A 24,119-nucleotide genomic window follows, 5' to 3' on the forward strand; every position below is an offset into this window, starting at 1 on the left:
TCATGTCCATGCTAGAAAAAGGTTCATGACCTTAATTTCTGGCTGCTAGGCTGCTGTTAAAGGCATAGAGGGCTCACACTACCAAAAATTTACATCCTTAGATGGTAATTTGGGTTCTGTGAACACTCAGGGGTTTACCTAAAAACACCTTTTAAAAGTAGGCAAACGATTTTAGATTGGGTCTTTCTATCTTGCCTTCAGACTGCCAGATTAGTAGGTAGCCAACAAAACAAAAGAATGTTTACCTCTGGCACCTGTATGCAATCTCAGGGAACTCCTAGAGGCTAATTTTCCATCAGGTAGGATTGGAAGGGGTCTGAGCAGGTTTAAACAAAGAACTCTACTTTTTGTTATAAATGATTTTGGGGAGAGTTTTTTTCTTTAGGGAGAAAAGAGAAGTTGAGTGTACATGAAGATGACTTCAATGAAAGAGACCAGAAATGGCTGGTTGTGGAGGCTAAACATGGCCTGAAACAGAAATCTTAATAACTACAATTAAATCATTAAGTTTATTCTGCCTACTTCTTAATTAACCATCAATAGGGGATCTAGGGAAAGAGGTTGTGTTTATTGCTCATTTTATTTTCCTTTTGTCAGTAGTAGTTAAGACATTGTTGCTCCCCTATATCCTCCCCCCTTTTGTTAAAACCCATGAAATTTTCTGAAGGTTGTCTGCACCCATCAAAAGCCTAACTTGGCCCATGCTTACCAAGGTACAAAGGAGGGAGTCTTCTACCTTGACCTGAATTCACCTTTAAAAAAAAGGTAAAGGTCCCCTGTGGAAGCACCAGGTCATTCCTGACCCATGGGGCGACATCACATCCCAAGGTTTACTAGGCAGACCTTGTTTACGGGGTGGTTTGCCAGTGCCTTCCCCAGTCATCTTCCCTTTACCCCCAGCAAGCTAACAAGTTAATTACCCTAACAAGTGATATTATCCAGGCTTTTTTACATCCATGTGATTTGAAGTAGGTGTCCAGTTCTTAATCAGAGCAGTCTTTTATAATACAAAAGTGGAGAGTCTAACTCTAGTCATATCTCTAAATCTTGCGGTGGCAGTAAAAAGGACACACCTCTGTGCATGTAAGAGGTAGAATAAAACTGGAGAGGTAAAGTCCTCAGCCAGCATGTTCCTATATAACATGAACAATTTTATATGTACCCCCCCCAAAAAAATCCAAGGTGAACTAAACTAAGGGAACTTAGATACAAATTCATTAGAAATCTGCATGTCAAATGTATATAATACAGGGTTGATGTTATTTTATCTCTAAATTAAGTCGCTCCCTCAAGGGGATTACAGAATTGCACTTTCCAAAATTTCAGTTTAGTACTAAATACTACTAAATACTGAGCACACTGCATCAGAGTGTGTTGTGGTGTGAGCTTTCATTTTGCCTACAGGTACTCTTTACCAAATCCTGTTAAAATTCAGATACTCTAACAATTTAATTTTAGGCTCAGTTTAAATAATGTTGCAGTTATATAGCGTGATTTTCAGGAAACTTTCAATGTTAAATCTCCAAAAACCAAAGTACACAAGAATATTTCTCCGTTTTAATGACACACATTTGATTGCAGTTAAACTACTGGTACCAACAGTTTTGTTTTAATGTTTCATTCCAATTAAATAAAAAGAGCTTATCTTAATTACCGTATTTTTCGCTCTATAACACGCACCTGTCCATAAGACGCACCAAGTTTTTAGAGGAGGAAAAAGAAGAAAAAATATATTTTTCTTCTTTTTCCTCCTCTTTCCTCACCGCCCCCCTTCCCGGGACTCCCGGGAAGAGGGGCGGCGGGTGTTTAAACTCTGCTCTGCCTGGGCAGGCAGCGCAGAGCAAATTCAAGACCCACAGCCCCCCTTCTCGGGAGTCCCAGGAAGGGGGGCAGTGGGTCTTTAATTTGCTCTGCGCTGCGCGGCTGGGAGGGGCCTTCCGCCCCCAGCTGGCTGGTGGAGTCCCAGCCGGCTCCCAGGGTGGCCCGGCTCCGCGCCCTGCTGCCGTTGCATTCGCTCTATAACACGCACTGACATTTCCCCTCCCTTTTGAGGAGGAAAAAAGTGCGTGTTATAGAGCAAAAAATACGGTACCTTTCAGAGCCCTGATAGAGATCTCATTCTATTCTGTCATTTTGTCACAATGCTGACTTTCTCTGTGTTTTGCTGTTAAAGAATGGTGAGTTTGAAATTATTTGCACATTTAGTATCATTGTCTCTTCAACTAGCCAAGTGTTTCATAGTGCAGAAAGTAATACTATGCAGTGTGCTTTTCTGCATATATAAAGACATTGTAAACTTTAAGGAATAAAAAATTATGAGGAATGTGTACACAGGCCACTATTGTACAGGAAATAATACTCAGGTGAAGCCTGTTTTCAAGGTTTTTCTTCTTTAAACATGGTTTAAGTCATGCTACCAATGGTCTATCTGCCTATATATTTTCCATGGTCTTTATACCAGCATTTCTATATCTCATTGAGTAGGAGGGATCCTTTCCTGAAATAAATATGTACCCCCACACACACACAGAGTCATGGAAAATTTCCTGCAGCCTGACTCGCAACTAGCCATGGCTACTAGTCAAAATGAATACTAGTCATGATGCATACCTATTCTCTCCAGGATCAAAGGAGCATGCCTATTATATTAGGTGCTGTGGAACACAGGCAGGATGGTGCTGCTGCTGTCGTCCTGTTTGTGGGCTTCTTAGAGGCACCTGGTTGGCTACTGTGTGAACAGACTGCTGGACTTGATGGACCTTGGTCTGATCCAGCAGGGCTTTTCTTATGTTCTAACTCCATTAGACTCCATCTGAATCCAAGTTATCTGCCAAATCTTAAACACCGCTGTGCACCATGACAGCTTAAATGGCATCTTCCTGGTAATAAGGCAATGCCCCAAGCTTGTTTATTAGTGAGGAAGGCAGTACAGAGTTATGGTGGAGCTCCAGCAACAATGAAGGCCACATTAAAGAATGGTCCACTTCCTGGACTGGTTAAGTATTTTGCATGGTACACAGAAAAAGGGAGAAGAGCACAGAAGATGCACTGGCTCTTTGGCTAGGACTGGTCCCAAAGAAAGACTGTTTTTCATTTAGAAATGCAAGAGCCTGAGTTACACAAACTTCTGGGTCACTGCCTCTGGGTAGCAAAAAAGGGGAAATGCTGCTGTTTTCATTTCTCTCTCTCAACCCAGTTCGGGATCAGACTTTATGCCTATTTTCCATGAAATTAAGAGAGAGTTTAAACAAAAGAATTGTTTAGTAGTATGGAGTCTCAGCAGGAAACGCATGCACTGGGTTTTTACTTTATAACGTATTGTGGTAGTCCTAGCTTATGCAAAACAAATGTAGCAAGAGTATTCTGAGAAGCGTGGCGTCTCCTTTGAGGAAAGAACAGTGTTTAATTAAAGCAAAAAGACTGCAAAGATGGGAGTGGCTTCCTTGGTTGGTTCCTTTACAGCCATCTGTGGCAATCCCAACAAATTCTTCATTCTACGTTTCTGTACTTCGTGAACAGATTGTACAGCACTCTCAAGGTTGACTTCAAATCACAATTGACAATGTCTAAGGGAGAAAAAGAAGAAGAAAGAATAGTCAGCTCTTAGAATAATACCCAACGAGCAAACAAAGGACCAAACTTTGGAGGAAGCATCAGTATACCTTTACTTAAAATGGAAGTGGTTTAAGTGCATTTGACTTAAGTGGGATCTTAACAGCCTTGGTTCAGGACTATTGCCAATTAGGTACCAGGAAAAGAAAAGGCACACACAACTTTCAATCCACCAAACCAAACATAGCCAGCCGTCCAGATATTATCTAATGACAAGTCCATAAGCTACTCAAATTCCTGACAAAGGTGGCAAAAACATGGAGTTGTCAGAGCTTGGTAGGCCATGGTTGTGAGTCCTAAATGACAGCTTGGTAGATTATTGGCAGAAACATTCTCTCTTCTCTCTCCCCTTCCATTCTAAGAGCATGCCAGTTATTTCTTGGTTCTCAGAAAACCATAGTTTGTCATTATATCTGCACCAGCAAACTATGGTTTCTGTTTGTCCTGCAAACCAAATTATGGAATACAAGCCAGTTTTGATATAACAGCGATCTTTGGTTTGCTGAAGACAAAGAAATAACTAATTGGTTTCCAGTACATGAGGGAAGGAGGAAGGAAGGGAGCATGACATAGCCCAATCTCGTCAGATCTTGGAAGCTAAGCAGGGTCAGTACTTAGATGGGACAATACCAAGGAGGACTCTGCAATGGCAAACCATCTCTGCTTCTCACTTGCCCTGAAAGTACTTTGTTGGAGTTGTATTAGTCAGTTGCAACTGGATGGCAGATACGTAAGTACATGAAGGAAGAAGAAAGGGGGGGTTTTCTGAGACCAAGGATCCTGACAGTGCAATTCTGTGACCTTTTTCCTGAGAGTAAGTTCCATTGACGAGACCTGAGTAGGATTCTGAGTAGACCTGAGTAGGATTGCTCTCTGTGTTGCTGTTATGCTTATCAAGAGCAAGAGACTTAAGTGTTACTGCCTAGGAAGAAAACTCACTGGCTGATTGCAACTGGGCAGCACTGAAAAGGTCTTGACACAATGCTGGACCTGGGCCTGAAACAGTCTACAACCACAGGAAAATTGAACACATCAATCACTACAGTTTTATGTATATGACAATCATGAGCATAAGAATATAGGAAAGTCATTAGATAGCTTCCAGCTCAGTGGCCCTTCTCCCTCAATTTGAAACCCAGTAACAGTAACCTGCAATGTGAGTCCCAGTTTTAGGTTTTTCGCTCTAAACAATCATTTTTCTGCTTCTCTCTACCCCAGGGGTGGGGAACGTCAGGCCCTGGGGCTGTATAAGGCCCGCAAAATCATTTGGTCTGGCCCTTCATGGGTCCTGGCAGATCTCTAGCTCAGGATGCTGCCCTGCCTGAATCTCTTGGGCCCAGCTGGGGACAGCAGAGCTCAAAAGTGAGTCACTCTGTGTGGCAGACATTCGGAGCCGTCTCTGGCCGTGCCTCTTGGCTAAATGTTTGACCAAATATAGTAGGCTAATTTTTGATAATTTTGTATGGCCCGTGAATGATGTTATAAATATCCAAATGGCCCTTGGCAGAAAAAAGATTCCCCACCCCTGCTCTACCCCTTCACCTTTTTTTCTCTCTCTGATCACCTTTTTCTCTCTCTCTGATCTCCCTCCTTCGCCCTTCATCTTTAAAAAAATCCTAAACATACAAAATAAGGGCACTGGTATGACCCACAGCTAAAGACCACTTTTCTATAAGCCACAGTGGCCCTTTTTTCTTAGATTTTATGGTGGCACGGTATACAAACTCGAGCCCGGGAAAGGGAACGTTTTTGGAAACTGCCATTTCGAGAGAAATATAGATGTTCTGCTTAGCATTTTCATTGCTCAATACTATTCTGTGACTAGATAATCATTTTAAAAATTCATTCATCAAAACTCTGGTCAAGGCAAGCAAGGAATTTGAAAGCTATTTTGCAAGTCATGTTTATATTATTAAGGGCCCTTTTAGTCTCTCGTGCCTGGTGGAAGTTTTAACTGTGGGCATTCTGCCTGATGTAAGAACATAGAAAACAGATGTGTTTTTCCATTCACGGCGAACAGGAAGTTTCACATTAAGCTTTTCAATAATTGCACATGAAATGTCTTATACACACACAAACACATAAATGAATGCTGAAATGTCTGTGTGATTTATGATTCATGCTGGGAAAAAACCCCAGCCATCTCTTTGAGTAATAAATACCTGAAAAACTAAAATGACATAATGACATTAACTATCCACAAGGGATGTGAGATCACAGCAACTCTCCATTTTCGTTATGGTTCTATTTTTCCTTTTCTATCTCCACTCACTTTGTCTGAGGCCATGTACTAATCTACCTGGGCAGCATAATATAGAGCAGTTCCTTCCAACAGCATCATCAGTATGTGCTTCTAATATAATCTCACCACACCCACAATATTTTCAGTTTTATTTATTTAAATAAAAGAATCCCATCACATCTGCCCTTGAAAATGTCTATCTGTCAACAGTTGTGTGCTTCTAGAAAAGTGTATATAATGCTCAAATATTCCTGCTTATTCAATCATTGCTTTAAATTCTAATTTTAAACAGTTTGTTGTTGGCTCTTATCACAGGAAAGATGCATTGCAAGAAGTTCAACAAGATACCTTCTGGCCTTGGTTTTGGTTTTTCCAGCCCTCCATCTTGCATTAGCTCAAATGCAAAGGACACATTAAGAACCTGGCGATTTAAATAAGAGAAATTGATCACTGACATTTTTACACTACTGTATAGAACAGTTAGTGAGGCTCTTTATTAGCCAAGAATATTTTTTACAGAAATATCTAATTTGTATAAACAGGAAAAAAGAAAGCCACAAATATATATGCCTATAGAACATTCAACTAGATCGCATAAATTAACAAGTAATGATATTAACCATCATATTTATCCAATAGACAAGTGAGTTTTCTCCCTTATCAATGGAGTTACAGTAAGAAAATTTAAGATAACTGCTAGTCCTAAAATTGTGTCTTATGCAAATAAACTTACAGAAGTATAGGATTCTCCATATAGAATCCAGAGATATTTTAGCTGGAATTTATCATAACTGGATTCTTTGCAGTTATGGATAGTTTCCACAACAGGTAAACAAGCAAAATAGCTTTCTTTATCACCCACCCTTTAGTCACGAGTTAGATTAGTAATACTCAAATTTCAATACCTTTATTGACATACCATCAAGCAGTCAATCAAATAAAACCAACCCTCTAAACATCATTTAACCTCCGCCTCTTAACAATTATATCAAAAAATTAATTAATAATACTACAGTTTTAGATACTAGGATCTCAGTCCGACAGGTAGTGACTTACCATAAGCACGAAGTAAATAATATCTGAGAACGAGGTTGTAAACGCTGATGATCCAAAGTGCTGACAGCGTACTACACTCTCTATCTGCGAGGAATGACACTTGCCCTAACCTTCCCACACTGCCACACTTTCTTACACAACTCAGTGCTTTAATTATGGACATAGTTTAAGCTTCTAAAACTATGAAATATGAAATAAAACTAAAAGAAATTTCTGTTGAGGTTTTTTTTTTGGGGGGGGACTTCAGAACAACATATTATTCTCATATATAAGTATTATACACACAAGAACACAAGATTTCAAAATAGGACTAGCTGTATCTACCATTTAGAATTCTACAAACCTCAAAGAAATCCAGGGTTTGCCAAAAAATTCAGTATGTTCAACAAATTATTTGGAGGGGAAGAACTCTAATAAGTTAAAAGTGAGGTCTGTGTATTCTCAGACCCTGGGGGCAGTGGAAGGGGGGAGAGTTGGATGGCATTTTTGGTTGTTGTAGCAAACCAAATTGACATTGAAATAGTGGTGCCACCAAACAGCACCATGAGAAGTAAAATGAAAGGGGGGCATATTAAGGAGGAGAAAGAAAGGTAGTAGACAGAAGGGAAGGGAAATGGAGCAAGCAAAAGCAGGGAGATGGGAGAGGAGAAACAGAGCTAGAGGGGAAGCAGGGCCAGTGGAGTGGTGGAATTTTCCGTTCCTAACAGTACAATCCTAAGAAGAGTTACTCCAGTCTAAGCCCATCCATTTCAAAGGTCTTAGACTGGAGTAACTCTGCACAGGATTGCACTGTCAGTGTCCTTATAGCTTGTTATATACAGTGCTTTCTGTATATAACAGTGCATCTGCTGCATGCATTAAGCAATATAAATTCCAACTACAGAATTACCTTTTGTTCGAAACTATCAGGAGTCAAGAAAAAGCTGTGTAGAGGCACAAAATAACCTTCAAGAAGACCCATCAGGAGCACCAGGTACACTCCATCTGCAAACTTTAACACAAGATAATTGCCTCAGCATAGTCTCTCAAATGACATCTCACTGTTCTGTGCTGAAATCAAATTTTGAATGAGCAAACAAACAATACTATGGCTGTGGCATACATGTAGAGAGCTAATGTGGTATAGTGGTTAGAGTGCGGGGCTAGGATCTGCGAGACCCAGCTTCGAATCCCCATTCTGCCATGGAAGCTTGCTGGATGACCTCAGGCCAGTCACACACACTCAGCCTCAGCTACCTCACAGGGTTGTTGTGAGTACAAAATGGTTAGTGTGGTTCCTCAGAGAAGATACCAATGTTATGAGGCCAAAGTGATACATCAATGGTTTTTTGCTTCCTGCTGAAGATCTTAGTCATAAGCTGATATCAACATCATTCTTAATTTATCTTAAAATCCTAGAAGTCCTTACTATGGATCTCATCTAACACCCTTTCAGCATTGACATTAAATGTATAATTATTGAGGAGGTAAATTATTGAGGTAGTGAAATGTGAAGCAGGAAATAAAGAGCTAGCAGCAATCGTTCCATTCTCACACAGAAGATTTGCCCTTTTCAAGGAGAATTTTGAAACTGTATTTGTTTTTGTCTTGCAGGGATAATAAAATTTCCAACAACACACATACACAAATGAATGTTCCTGCCTTATATTGAGTCACAACACTGGTCAGATATAAGCAGTGTCTACTTTGACAGTCAGCAGCTCTCCAGCAGGGATGGGCACTTTCTGGAAAAGGTTAAATGAGAAAATTTTCCAGAAGTCCTTGATACAGCATGATCTGATTTAGCATGTTTATTTTGACTTACATTTAGCAAACTAAAATTAAAAAGAATTGAATGTTAATTTTGTCCCAACGGTAACAGATGCTTGAACTGAAACATTTTAGTACAAAAAAGAATAAATCAAGGGTGGTTTAAATGTCATAGTCACATAAATTCAAAGCTTTTGCTAGAAATTATTTTGCTAGAAAGCTTTTGCTAGAAATTATGCCTTTGTCTCTGACATAATGCCTTTTTTATTAAGTGACAGGGATCCCAAGGCTACATTGTCAGTGGCAAGATTTATTTCAGTCCTTATATCCCTCAAACATTAGATTTACGCTGCTCAAGATCAAAGGATCAAGGAGCTTCTAAGGCAGGGGTGGGGAACCTTTTTCCCCCCAAGGATATTTATAACATCATTCACGGGCCATACAAAATTATCAATTTAAAAATTAGCCGACCAAGCCCCAAGCAGGCAGCTGCCCCAGATTACCCCCCCCCCCGGCACAGGCAAGCAGGCAGGCATCCAACCGGTGGCACACTCGCCCACCTGGTGGCACAGGATGGTCTGTTGAACCAGCCGGGTGTAGCTGTCCAGCCACACACTGGAGTTGCATGGTCAGGGCCGGATTCTACAGCCGGCTCCTGCTACCTCTGCCTGCAGGGGTGAAATGAGGACACACTGGCTAACAACTCGCCCCCCTCAAGCATTCTGGCCCTGCCCCCTTTAACCCCTCCATTGTTGCCACTTTCACCCCAGCCCAAAGCCTTTCACCAAAGCCGGAGACAGACTGAAGCAACGGTCGGTAACTGCCGGACATGCGCAGTGGGGGAGGGGGCCGAGCCAAGCCTCCCCTGCCTGGCAACAGCCTCCCGGCCCCGCCCGATTGGTCGGGAGCAATCGGCTCCCTGGCCCAATCAGATGCGCCCCCGTGAAGGGGGGGGAAGCAACTCTGCCGCTCTCCGCCCCCGCCCCAGACACCAAAGCTGGCTCCAGGTGAGTCTGGAACCTTTGCTTCTCAGCAAAACAAACTCACATCCGCCTTGAATAGAGGCTATTCTGGGCCATGGGAGGGGGCAGACCACCAGTCTTAGATCCTTCTGAGCTAGAGATCTGCCAGGACTCACGAAGGACCAGACCAAATGATTTTGAGGGCCTTAAACGGCCCCCCGGGCCTGACATTCCCCACCCCTGTTCTAAGGGATAAAGGCAAGGAAAGAAATTATTTTTACTAGCATAATACTTGTAAACATTAAAGGACAATACAGAAAGTGCTTGCCTTATATTGCTTAAATTTAAGCAAAAAAACTAAGGTGACTGAAAACTGTTGGATACATTAATTTTGGCACACACAAAGAACTGTGTGCAATAAGCAGTGGACATGAGTTTCAACTCACTTATTTCAGTGGAATGTAATTCTTTTCAATGGAGATCAATCATACAGTTCATGTACAGCATACACCTGTGTTTTTTTCACAGGTGCATTAAGTAATTGTCATGTTACATTTAGTACTGGTACAGCTATTTATCCAGGTTCTGGTCCCCAGTTTCCTTTGTAAAGTGAATGCTCATTGGCTCTTTCTTACGAACAAATATACTTGCGTTACTTGTTATTTTCATATCGGACTGGCAATTATATTAATTCCTTCCATTATGTTAGAGGAGACATAAATAAGCTTTGGGTTTGATTTGACCTGCATTTTCAACTGCAAATTCACAACATGATTTCTGATTTGGATTATTATTAGTATGTGTAGTTTTACCCTCACCCCTGGCTACCAATTAATAAAACATATATGTACTCTTTCACACAATTCTTAGGAATAATCACCTGGAAAACATTATTATTATTACAACTTTGAAACTGCCTAACATGCTAACTTTGAATTGGTAACCAATTCACTGTTACTAATTTTTTAATGAAATCAATGACTATTTAAAAATGGAATGTTTTATGTGGAAGAATAAAGCACTGGAAAACTTTCTGCCCCCACACCTCTGCTCTTTTTGACAGAAGTCTTTCCCAGCCTTGCCAAGTGAGATCTTTTAAGTTGAGATCTTATGCAAGTGAAGCTTGTGCTCCCTTCCCAAAGGCAAATCTTCTCAGTACAGCAAGGAGGCCTTGGGAGTACAGTGAATTTGAGGAGGAAGAGGGATATTCCCCAGCCTTGTTCAGCCAGGACTGTTCAGCAACCAGTATCACCAGTACATTCTGGTCCCTGCAGCAGAAGGGAGCTGGACCAATTTAGCTGAAGAAAACTCTGTGCTCTCACTTCTGACAAAAAGGTCACAGGAAATGAGCAACATCTTACCCCCACATACGGCTTCAGTTTGCTTTGGCTCAGTGGGTAATGGCAAACACACCAAACATTTCTTGACATTTTCATATAGAAAATTTAATTGAAATAAAGATACCTGTAGACTGGGCCTGTCCAGGAACATTATTCATTATTATTTATTTACTTCATTTATATCATGCCTTTCTCCCCAATGGGAACTTAAAAGCATCTTAAATTGTTCTCCTCCATTTTATCCCCACAACAACCCTGTGATGTAAGTTAGGCTGAGAGTGTGCGATTGGCCCAAGGTCACCCCACAAGCTTCCATGGCAGAGTGGGGATTTGAACCTGGGGCCCCCAGACCCTAATCTGATACTCTCACCACTACACCACACTGGCTCTCATGCAAATGATATTCCTGTGGCACATTCACAATCATCTGAACCATGATTTAGAATACTGTAATGTTACAATAAAGGTAAAGGTCCCCTGTGCAAGCACCGGGTCATTCCTGATCCATGGGGTGACGTCACATCCCAACCTTTACTAGGCAGACTTTGTTTATGGGGTGGTTTGCCAGTGCCTTCCCCAATCATCTTCCCTTTACCCCCAGCATGCTGGATGCTCATTTTACCGACCTCGGAAGGATGGAAGGCTGAGTCGACCTTGAGCCGGCTACCTGAAACCAACCTCCGTCGGGATCAAACTCAGGTCATGAGCAGAGCTTGGACTGCAGTACTGCAGCTTACCACTCTGCGCCACGGGGCTCCTTAATGTTACAATCCAAGGACTCATCAATAACTGAAACGGAGGTACATCGGACATGGCTGACCAGTGCCTACAGCTGCCTAATGTAATAACCTGTTCCATACATATGCAGAAGAAAGTTAAGTGAACAGAGAATAATTATTCAATCATCCAGAGAACAGGTTTCTGAAAGGATGCCATTTAATCATGATTGATTTAGCTTTCTTAGACGAGTATGCAAGAAACTGTGACAAAGCCTAACTGAATTACGAAGGTAAACAACTTATTCTTAAAATTAATCTGGCACAATCCAGATCAAAATCTTTCACTTCGTACATTATCGAAAAGCATGGGTCTATTTCATTTGCTGCCTTCCAATGCAACACCAGCAGAAAGTAACCAGGCTGTTCAGAAGACAAATAACGTTAGCTCATTGTCACATGAACAACGGCAGTTCTCAAGCAAAGCATAGCAACAGCCGGACAAAATGACTCTCATGTTGTTCAGGAAATGCATGAGCTTGCATGTACATGCAGAGTTCAGGGGATAAAACAGAGGTTTTTCCCCCCGTCCTGTTCCCAGCATATCGACTCACTGCCTGAAACAGCTCCAGGTAGCCTGCATTCTGCACTTGGACAGCACAGTCTTCTGGTTCATCAAACATACAAAGCCAATGAAACAGAGCCCATTCTGCTCAGTTATCCAAACACTATAAGGATATTATTTAATAGCTAGTGGCACAGTGACTAGGGACGAGCCAGGAAGTTTCCTGTTCAAATTCTGTTTTAGCCATAAACTCATTAATACTGGTCTACCTTATGTGGGTGTGGTAGGGATTACCAAGATAATGTACACAACATGCTTTGAATACTCTAAAGTACTATGTTTACTACTACTACTACAACTACTACTATGTGACTTCCTCAAAGCCAACCAAGGTTGCTTGAACTCATGAATAGACTGGAAAAGATAGAAGATGATAGGACATTGCTCTCCTCTAGAAAACAACACTACATAGTCCTACCTGGGTTTCCAGCTCCGTAACTTCCAAATTAAGCTTGTTCAGGTGCTTATTCACAAAAGTTATGAGAGTCTGAAAATCAAGAACATATACAGCTTTTTAAACCAAAGCATTTTAACTTTAAAAAAATACGACATTATGAAAAGTGCAAACACGAACCATATTTCAGCATCTTTAAATGTGTAACTAGCCTATTTGTTGCCTTACGAGAGAGGAAAATCCTGTCAAATATATTACAAACATTAAACAAATAATACACTGCCATGAAATAGATACTACTGTAAAGACAAATCATTGCTGCTATAGCAATATAATTAATAAAACAGAGTAGCAAAAACAATGATGTAGATGTAAAGTAGAATAGGCTGATTGGTATCTGATCGAGGCCATATTGCAAAAATAAATAAATAAAATTATCCTGTGTGCCTAGGGCTGAAGAGATAATGCTGAAGAAAACAACAGAAAATCCACATTGTCGAGAGTTGTCCTTGCAAAGAGATGGAAACAAACGACTTTACCAGAAGTTGACGAATGGAAAGAAAAGATGTTAGAATATGCAAACATGGCTAAAATGACTTACTTGATGAATTCAGACGACAAGCAAAATGTCGAGCAATTTAATGAGAAATGGTTACCATGGAACATTCATATGTCCTTAACTACTTAGATTTACCTCAATTCCTTTTTTTATGTGAGTAGATGTTTTCTTCATGTATAAATTCATTTGGTTTACCTTAATAATGATCAACTTTTAGAGAAATTGAAACTATGGTATATTTATAACACTATCATAATAATGATTAACCTTTGGAAAAATTGAAACTATGGCATATCTATAACGCGATTTTATTTTTATTCTTTTTTCCTATGCTAGTGGCTGTCTAACAATTTTAAGAATATATTTGATTACTTCTTAATTAAGTAACAGGATAGAAACCAATATACTGAATCAATTGTAGCAAGCATAATTTTTATTTTATGCATGTATATTATGATTGAGATAATACTGTCTATTGCAAACGGATGCAAAACTTCTCTCCCTCCCTTCTTTTCCTTCTGTACCCCATAAAAACGTAATAAAAACTTATCAAAAAAAGAAAAAAGAAAATCCACATTGCTAAAGATGAAAGATTTTATAATTTATAATCTGATTTAAAAACCGAAGCCCCAACAGTCAGAGCGACAGGTACTCCTTCTCTCTTTTAGTTGTAATGATACATCTCCTCCTTTCTCCCCTAAAGGTAGGGTTGCCAACCTCCAGGTGGTGGCTGGAGATCTCCCACTATTACAACTGATCTCTAGGCAGCAGAGATCAGTTCCCTGGGAGAAAATGACTGCTTTGGGAAGTGGACTCTATGGCATTCTACCCCATTGAAGTCCCTCCCCTCCCCTCCCCAAACCCCACCCTCCTCAGGCTCCACTCACAAAACCTCCAGGTATTTCCCAACCCTACCTAAAGATTCTAGTTCACTGAAGGGAAGGTTTGCTGCTGCTGCTGCTAATTACAAAACGCGTGCAAGGCAGATGTATGTTCCCAGACCGTACACTGCTCTAACAACTGCTTTGAGGAGGGAACATTCTTGCACTACGTGCCCTGCATATGCAATGCATTTACGACATCCTGTTGTGTGAATCTAGCAACTTCCCCAGCTCCTAACCCTCCCCTCATGTTTTATTACTGCATGGATTATTCAAAAAATACAGAGTTCTAATTTTAGTTACTCAGACGTTATCGATAAACCTACAAGGCTCCTGGGTTGCTGTTCTGACTACTCCCTTAGTTCTCTGACCTGGTGCTGCACTTCCAGTCCCTCGTACAAATTATAACATCTGGCTCCTGTGGTGACCAGCTGGTTGGTGTGGGTTTTTTCCCTCAGTATCAATATTAGGTATGTGACACAAACCACTGAAATTAAGATAACTTGATCTGTTTCCATCCTAGGTTTTAAAGTCAATTTATACGAGTCAACAATAAATAAACATCAGGCAAGACCATGAACACCAGCATTGATCCAAGTGAAATGCCTTTGCTACTCCAAAGTTTTTGTTTTAGCTATTTTTTTTAAGTTTTATTGTTAGAAAGTGCAAAAACAACAACAACACAGGAACATCAGAAATTAAGGGAAAAAACACTGCATAGATACAAAGACCGAAATAAAAAAAAACGGTCACAAAAATTACATAGACCAAAAAGACCATTCTTGAACTTCATTTGCAAACCCCAATGAGAGCAACAATACATTCTACTAATTCTCTGCTCATTAAGACATAAAATATTGGTTTACCTAATTAAATTACTTACATTACAGTCAAAGGTTTTCCGAAATAAAGTAACAAATTACCCCACACCTTATTAAATTCTTCCCCCACCTTATATCCTTGAATTACTCTGGTATTAAAAGTATTTTTTTCCAAAATCATGAACATTTTTATTTTCTGTCGCCAGCTGTCCAACGTAATATTTTCTGCCATTTTCCAATTCGTGGCGATTACCGTATATACTCGCGTATAAGCCGAGTTTTTCAGCCCAAAAAAAGGGCTGAAAAAGCTGGCCTCGGCTTATACGCGGGTCAATACGGTAGAGGGGGGAAGGAGGAGGGAGGAGGGAGGGGGGAACTTACCACCCCCATCTTTTCCAGGCCGGGAGCGGCCTCCAGAGCCCCCCTGCGGCCGCGGGGAGGGCGCTCCGCCGCCCCCGCCGCCTTCTCCCGGCCGGGAGCGGCCTTCAGAGGCCCGCTGCGGCCGCGGGGAGGGCGCTCCGCCGCCCCCGCCGCCTTCTCTCGGCCGGGAGCGGCCTACAAAGGCCCGCTTCGGCCGCGGGGAGGGCGCTCCGCCACCCCCGCCGCCTTCTCCCGGCCGAGAGCGGCCTTCAGAGGCCCGCTGCAGCCGCGGGGAGGGCGCTCCGCCACCCCCGCCGCCTTCTCCCGGCCGGGAGCGGCCTTCAGAGGCCCGCTGCGGCCGCGGGGAGGGCGCTCCGCCACCCCCGCCGCCTTCTCCCGGCCGGGAGCGGCCTTCAGAGGCCCGCTGCGGCCGCGGGGAGGGCGCTCCGCCGCCCCCGCCGCCTTCTCCCGGCCGGGAGCGGCCTACAGAGGCCCGCTGCGGCCGCGGGGAGGGCGCTCCGCCGCCCCCGCCGCCTTCTCCCGGCCGGGAGCGGCCTTCAGAGGCCCGCTGCGGCCGCGGGGAGGGCGCTCCGCCACCCCCGCCGCCTTCTCCCGGCCGGGAGCGGCCTTCAGAGGCCCGCTGCGGCCGCGGGGAGGGCGCTCCGCCGCCCCCGCCGCCTTCTCCCGGCCGGGAGCGGCCTACAGAGGCCCGCTGCGGCCGCGGGGAGGGCGCTCCGCCGCCCCCGCCGCCTTCTCCCGGCCGGGAGCGGCCTACAGAGGCCCGCCACGGGGAGGGCGCTCCGCCGCCCCCGCCGCCTTCTCCCGGCCGGGAGCGGCCTTCAGAGGCCCGCCACGGGGAGGGCGCTCCGCCGCCCCCGCCGCCTTCTCCCGGCCGGGAGCGGCATACAGAGGGCGCTCCGCCGCCCCCGCTGGATCCGCCGCTTCCCGCCGCCAGGAGCCCAGAAGGTAAGTCTTGGGGGGGAGGGGTTATAAGCCGACCCTCGGCTTATACGCGGGTGCCTAATTTTTCCCCATTTTTGGGGAGAAATTAGGCACCTCGGCTTATACGCGGGTCGGCTTATACACGGGTATATACGGTACCAACCTCACTGCTATATTCAAAAAACTTACTAATGTTTTCTGTGTACAATTCCCGTTTTTGTTCAAAAATAGATTCCGGAGAACTATCTTCACTGGGGGTTCTATTTTTTCTTTGGTAATTGCCTCAATTTTCTTAAAAATTTCCTTCCAAGCTTTTTGTATAACTGGACAGTCCCACCACATGTGAATAAATGTACCAATTTGCCCACATCCTCTCCAACAATGCCTATCTACTACCTTATGTATAAGATGTAATTTTTGTGGGGTAAAGTACATTACTGCAATACTTTTATACCATGTTCCTGAATTTTCATGGATATCAATTTGAATGGGGGTCTTTTAAAGATTTCCTTCCACTCCTCCTCACTCAAATTCATTTTTAACTCCCCTTCCCATATCCTCTTTAATGATGTTGCAGTTTTATATTCCTGATCAATTAATATCTTGTATATTCTTGAAATCAATTCCTTTCAAAATATTGTCGAAGGCTTTCACGGTCAGAGTTCATTGGTTCTTGTAGGTTATCTGGGCTGTGTGACCGTGGTCTTGGTATTTTCTTTCCTGACGTTTCGCCAGCAGCTGTGGCAGGCATCTTCAGAGGAGTAACACTGAAGGACAGTGTCTGTGGGAAGATGCCTGCCACAGCTGCTGGCGAAACATCAGGAAAGAAAATACCAAGACCACGGTCACACTGCCCGGATAACCTACAAGAACCAATCAATTCCTTTCCTTTACATCAATCTTGTTAACTAATTCCTCAAAGTCATTCAAAGGCTTTTTCATTTGTTCTTGGATTTCCTTCTTACTCAAAAAAGAAGTTATTTGATTTTTCCATAGCCAATGACTTTGTTTAGGGAGGAAAGCCTCAAAGCCCATTAATTCCTCCTCCTCTTCTATCGTTTTCTTAACATTCTTTAAAAACACCCTTTTATCAAGAATCCTTTCAAATTCTATTCCATAACCTCTTAACCTCTTAACACCTCAAAATTTGGACAAAAGGTATTAATGGGGAATAAGCCGGGTATAATTCTTTTTCCATTTGTTCCAACACATAATCGGGCTATATAATGTAGACCAAGGAGTTGCATTTAAATTCTTTCCTCTCTTATTTTGAAACAATGCTTGAAAGCCACCTACTTTCTCTAAGTAATACAGGTCCATATTTAACTTCTTTCTTTGGATAAAGACACCAGTGGTAGTATTTTCACATGCATTACATGGGTTAAAATGTTTATCATCCCAAAGATATCATATTTAAATATGTGCTGCCAAAAACAAATAGATCAGTATATTTTTCAGGCTAAAAATCCAAGATCTGCCAAGTTTATGAGATACAGCGCACCTGGTAAAGGGGGTTGGGGTACCAAATATTACATTATATTATACAGCATATCAATTAAGACATATTGTTTTAGCTATTTTTAGTGTCATTTTATGCTACTTAAATGTAGTATATCAAAAACAAAAAATTAGTCTAACCTTTTTCACAACATTGAGTTTGTCTGGAGCATGATCAAATAGGGTGTCAAATGCATCCCGTTCTGAAACAAAGGGGATAAAAATCTGTTAGGTAACATAAGTACTAAGAGCAGTCCTATAATACTGATTCATTGCACTTTAAAAAAAAAACATTCAAAAAACTTTTATGCCGCCCTCCAGGAACCTGCCCAAGGCAACTCACAATATAAAAAAGATAGAAACAAAACATTAAATTAATTAAAATCTAGCCTTAGGGAGAAAAAACTCAGTCCAGTATAAAAACATACACCATAAAAACAGATCAGAGACAGCTTAAAATAAGTTTCCATACTGAAATAGTGTTAAAAAAACCATCCTCTTAATTAAAAGCCTGAATGAACAGAAACATATTTGGCCTGGCACCTAAAAGAAAGAACACAGGTGCCAGGTGAAACCTCAAGGGGAAAGGCACTCCACATCTTAGGTGCCACTACTGAAAAGCCCTTGTCTTGGTTGCCACTCACCTCACCTCTGAAGGTAGGGGCAAAGAGAGCCTGGCTTGTGAGAGAGATCGTAACTATCAAGCTGGACAATATGAGAGGAGATGATCCTTCAATTACCCTGGCCCCAAGCCATTTATGGCTTTAAAGGTAACAACCAGAACCAGAACCAGATGGGCAACCAGTGCAGAACTTACAGCACCGGGGTGATACAATCCCTGTATTCTGTCCCTGACAACAGCCTGGCATTTTAGATAAGCTGAAGTTTCCAGATCATATTCCAAGGTAACTTTATGTAAAGTGCATTACAGTAATTTAACCTCCTGTACGGCTCTCACAGTATAATTGTATTTTGTGCGCCATCTTGTTGTTCTAGTTGTTTGGGTTTTTTAAGGTATTTTATTGTTGATTTCACTGTACCAGTTATTGCTGAATTATTTTAAATGATGTTACCCGCCCTGAGCCAGCTTGCTGGGGAGGGAGGGTTACAAATTTGGAAAACAAACAAACAAACAAACAAACAAATAACACAAACACGGATGGGATGGATAGATTTTTCTTTGGACCATAGACTACAGCACTAAGGTTTACATGTTTACACCATGATGGCGATGAATCTGAATTAAGTTCATCTTGAAAAAACAGGAGCTGCAACAGAATAAACCAAAGTACACTTTGGAGACCTCTGGAAAACGCTCAGAATCAAATGAGACTTACCATGCCGTCCTGACAACGCCCTGCAGAAAAAAAGAAATAATGAAATTTCATGTATATACACTTACACAGTAATTTAATATATTTTTCATGTATGGAAACAAAACTGTATACATAACGGGCGTAAGCATGCACATAGTCATCATGTAAGGCTTTCTGTTCATACCAACTGAGGATGACCCGTACATATAATTCAGTTAAACTAACTGCACCTGTACAATGAAAACTTCCCTCAACCAAGTCCAATGAAGAAGGGGAAAAAGTAAGGATTTGAGCATTCTTGCTTTCATCGTTTTTTTATAACTAAAAATAGGTGGAGAGTAAGCAACACATTTCTCATATTCTTGTGGCTGAGATCATTGTTCAAACTGAAATTTACTAAAATGAGGCATTTGAGTTAAGCAAAAACTGCCCTAAACTGTATAAAAACCAAAATGAATTTTTTTGAATATAACACCCTTTACCCACTGGGGGTTCATATAACTTTTAGTGAAGTATATTTGGAACCCTTTTATCAGCTAAGCTATGGACAGCTCTTAGTACACCAAATAATGAAGATTTAATGCTGGCAAACAGTCGAATTTTGAAGATGTAACAGTGATGCTGACCACATACTCAGTGTTACCAGTAATTTCCTCTTGTATTTGTCGGGACTGGAGGATTCCATCGCGTTTCTGGAAAAGAGATATTTATTTATTTTTCAAGTTCCACTTTTTAAGCTGATTTATGGGCTGCTTCTAGCCTGAAGGAGTGCTTTATAAATACTATTTTAGGCTGTCAGTGTTTGTTGCATGCTATGTTTATTACCCTGGCTTGTTTTTAATGGCTTGTTTGGTTTTGTTGTTATATTTTACCTGCCTCCAGCCAGTCGCTGCAGAGGAGGCATATAAATTTTCTAAATAAATAAATTATATATTTCAAATTGTAAAAATTAACTGCAAATGTAACTACATAAGAAACATGATCATACAAATTGTTCTTGACTGAATTATAGTGTCTCTACTTCTGGATTGTCCACAAGGCTTTGGCTAGACATAGGGTTGCCAGCTCCAGGTTGGGAAATACCTGGAGAGTTTGGGATTGGAGCATGAGGAGGGCAGGGTTTGGAGAGGGGAGGGACTTCAATGTCATAGAGTCCAATTGCCAAAGTGGCCATTTTCTCCAGGGGAACTGATCTTGGTTGCCTGGAGATCATTTGTAATTGCAGGAGATCTCCAGCCAACACCTGGAAGTTGGCAACCCTAGCTAGACACTTTCCAGTGTAATGAGACTGGAGCCAATTAAGGTGGCAGATAGATATTGCAATAGAGCGTGGGGGGAAAGAGAAGAAGAAGAGTTGGCTTTTATATCCCACTTTTCTCTATCGACAGGAATCTCAAATCACCTTCCCCCTACCCCACAACAGGCACCTTGTGAAGTAGGTGGGGCTGATAAGAGTTCTGAGAGAGCTGTGACTAGCCCAAGGTCACCCAGCAGGTTGCATGTGGAGGAGTGGGGAATCTAATCTGGTTCTCCAGATTAGAGTCTGCTGCTCTTAACCACTACACCACTTTGGCTCTCAAGAGAAGATAGAACAAGGAAAGAGATGAATTAGGACATCTTCAATTTGGTTCTGAATGTGGAACAATCTGGAGGCCATTGAGCCATGAATTAGGGCTACAACCATCTTCTATGTGTTTCTAGTGTTGTTCGAACTAAGTAGTTCTGCTGGTAGTTCAATCTCATATTTGGTGACTAAAAAGGACAAGCAAATCCAGTTCCACAGAAGTGTTGTTTGAACGTGGAATGCACAACTGGAATTCTAAGTGGTTACAAATGGACACTTTTCCTTAGTACTTGAGTGCCACATTCTTATGTTGCATTTTTGTTAGCACTCATAATTAGAGATAAGCTTGTACTTCTCATATATTTATAGCACTGATGTGAGAAATGCAAACTGTTTGGCTTATGGTACTTTTTCTCTGAAGTCAGTGCAGAACCATTCTAGATTTTTAACGGAATCTTAATAGCCTGGAAGTTAAATATTTGACTTCAACCACATCTACCCAAAGTTCCCTGGCCTTTATATCTTAGTAACATATTTCTGCTCATGCACAATTCAAAGAAGCTGAACAAAGCTGTATTTAAGTTAGGCAGTATAGCACAGGGCCAGCTAAGTTACTTGGCTAAATCAACGAAGGGCTCAAAAACATAGGCAGGAGGAGGAGAAGAAGGGGAAGGAGAAGTAGTAGTAGTAAAATGGACATGAACAATACAAAACTCAGCAAGAATCAACATGAGCAAAGTCCAGATTTATTAAAAAAAGAAAAACAAGAATAAAGGTTTACGGAACAAGCCTCACCAGTGTAGAGAGACTGGCAACATTTCCCAAACTTATGGAAGAGTGTAAATTTGTGATTAGATTATAATGTAAACCTGTTTATTAAACTTGTGTTCAATGAACAATAATTGTTTACTCAGGACAAAGCACCATCTGAATATTTAAAATTGGAAAGGGTGCACCAGAAGTATGTACAACATTACCTTTACATTTATCTTCCAAGCTAAAATAGCATTTGATATTGTGTTAATATCACCATCCAGAACACTATGACATCAGGAAGTCATGGTTCACTGGACTTATTGAAGAGATGTCAGACAGAACACACATGTTGATTAACTCGATAGCTTTTTCACCTAAGTGGAGGTTCAGAGAGCACCCCTATATTGCTAGCTGTTGGGAAAGAGTTGTCACAAGGAAGGCAGCTGCACCTCTCAGCTGAGTCCATTGCAAGCAATAGTCTGCTTATGGGTAAAAGCCTTCTCAAAAGTGAGGCAAAGGAGAAAGGAACACAGCATAGCTGGAGACCATACATTAATAGGCAGGAGAAAAACAGCTTTCCATGGAGAGGGGGAGAGAAAGAGACAGCACATGCCCTAAGAAATTTGGCAGAAGAGGGGACAGAATGGGAATAACCCGGTTCCCTCTGTGGTGGTGGTAGAAAGTGCTGTCAAGTTGCAGCCAATTTATGCTATGTAGAGATAGGCAACCCTGTAGGGTTCTCAAGGCAAGAGATACTCAGAGGTGGATTGCCATTGCCTGTCTTTGCATAGCTACCCTGGACTTCCTTGGTGGTTTCCCATCCAAGTACTAACCAGGTTTGACCCTGCTTAGCTTCAGAGATCTAATGAGATTAGGATAGTCTGGGCCATCCAGGGCTGAGGTCAAATGGGCCCAAACCTCCCCCCCCCCCCGCACACACACATCCCTTTCTGACACACGGCTTTTCTATTTTTTTTTAAAATGCAAAGAAATTTCAGAGTTATGGATTTTATCTTTCATACCTGGACCACAACAACTTGAATGGACACATGATCCGGCAGTCTGATTGGGGCACGAAAATATTGTGATAATGCAACCAAAAGATGCAGTATCGCAACTAGACTTTTAGCATGGACAGCTGAAACAAATTGAGAACTCCAGTTACATAATTAAAACAAGTACTTAGGTTTGCATGCAGTGTCCCCCTCCCTGACAGTGTAGGATATTTTATTCTCTGATGTCTGTGCACACTAGAGATTGCTGAAAGACTGTGCATGTTCCTTTTAAGTGTTTTTCCTTTCTGCCATAAATCAACTGGTGCTATGAAAACAATTAAATGAACAATATTCCTCAGGTTAGGTTTTACTGCTCGCTTGTATCCCATTGGCTTGAAAGATGGAAATTTAAGCTTGAATCAAAAGGCAGATTTTATTATGCAGTAGTATTAAGTGCTGTCTATTCATACTCTGTGCCATTTTGTTATCCTCACTATTCTAGTGTCGATTTATGAACTATCAGAAGGATATTTTTGTATTCATAACATGCACTTAATTCATTTTTAAGTGTCATGATGTCTGCAGGAAGACGAATGAGCCCATTTAGCCTGTACCCTTGAGCAATAACTTACTAAGCTGAGTGACTCAAACATTCCTCATGAACTTGTTAAGTGTTCTTGTTGTTGTAAGCTTATTCACAGCAGGTTTCCAATGCTTATTTAACACTAACACGACTGCAAAGTATCAAAAGAGTTACTGTAGGAAATCTTTAATCCAATATCAAGCTTCTAGCTTCAAAGGAAATAATTTGCATCTGGCTTTCTTCTTATTTTAATTATTTTAGTGCCTGTGTGACCAATGAATCTATAAAAATTTTGGGGGGGTGGAGACATCTGGGAGGTCACTTCCTATTTTGGAACAGGAAGTGACATCATGATCTTCTAGGAATTTTAAAAAATCTCTACCACATAAATTGGAAAATCCCTAGAGTGTCATGACAGCACTTCCTGTTCTGAAACAGGAAGTGGAGCCCAGGTGTTGACTGACACTATTTCTCCCCACCAGTTTCTCCCACCCCATCACTCCGCTGAGGAAGGACAGGGGACAGGAAAGATTGCCCTTGCAGCAACCAGGTAAGTGGCAACCTTAACAAAGCGGCTAAAGAACCAACTGTAATAATGTTTTTATGCAAAGGTCTCTCTGCAACCACACTAAGTATTCTAAATTACAAATCTGCAACAATGTTGCTTTTAAAAAAAGATTACATATGATACCTATTTGCATAAATAAAAAGTCCACATTCTCAGGACTTTACACATGTAATCCAGCAGGCTTCAGTCTCATTAACTTCAAATTCGTTTCAACTGAATGGGGCCTCAGTGTTCCTTAAGAGCCAGTACAATACAGTGGGCTAGAGGGTTACACTTGGACCAAAGAACCCTGAGCTTCAATCCCCCACTCAGCCAAGAAGTTACCTGGGAGGAACTGGGCAAATCGCAATCTCTCAACCTAACCCCCCCCCCCCATCTTCTAATAGTGCAATCCTAAACATTCTCTTCAATGGGCTCAAAAGGGTGCAACTCTGTTTAGCATGGGACTGTATATCATTTTGCAGCATTATTGTAGAAACATAAAAACACAGCCCTGAGCTCTCCAGAGAAAGAATGGGAAATATACGACTTATTTATCACACCAACACATGCCTATAGTTTTCATACCCATAGTTCCTCAA

At 41.7% G+C, this 24,119-nt stretch overlaps 1 protein-coding gene across 1 annotated transcript in view; it reads right to left on the reverse strand.

Annotated features, from left to right (window-relative positions):
• Window positions 1-3,360: 3,360 nt before the first annotated feature.
• The window catches only part of PARVA (parvin alpha), an 88,897-nt gene continuing 68,138 nt past the window's right edge, over window positions 3,361-24,119 (reverse strand). The window contains exons 6-13 of the mRNA XM_056851316.1: window positions 22,415-22,530; window positions 19,706-19,764; window positions 19,094-19,113; window positions 17,898-17,959; window positions 12,721-12,789; window positions 7,800-7,901; window positions 6,203-6,275; window positions 3,361-3,566 (exon numbers count right to left, since the gene is read on the reverse strand). Of these exons, the coding sequence (XP_056707294.1) occupies window positions 3,490-3,566; window positions 6,203-6,275; window positions 7,800-7,901; window positions 12,721-12,789; window positions 17,898-17,959; window positions 19,094-19,113; window positions 19,706-19,764; window positions 22,415-22,530 (578 nt within the window). The 3' untranslated portion in view covers window positions 3,361-3,489. The remainder of the gene's footprint in view (window positions 3,567-6,202; window positions 6,276-7,799; window positions 7,902-12,720; window positions 12,790-17,897; window positions 17,960-19,093; window positions 19,114-19,705; window positions 19,765-22,414; window positions 22,531-24,119) is intronic.

This window comes from Euleptes europaea, chromosome 6 (genome assembly GCF_029931775.1).
Source record: "Euleptes europaea isolate rEulEur1 chromosome 6, rEulEur1.hap1, whole genome shotgun sequence".
Taxonomy (NCBI): Eukaryota; Metazoa; Chordata; class Lepidosauria; order Squamata; family Sphaerodactylidae; genus Euleptes; species Euleptes europaea.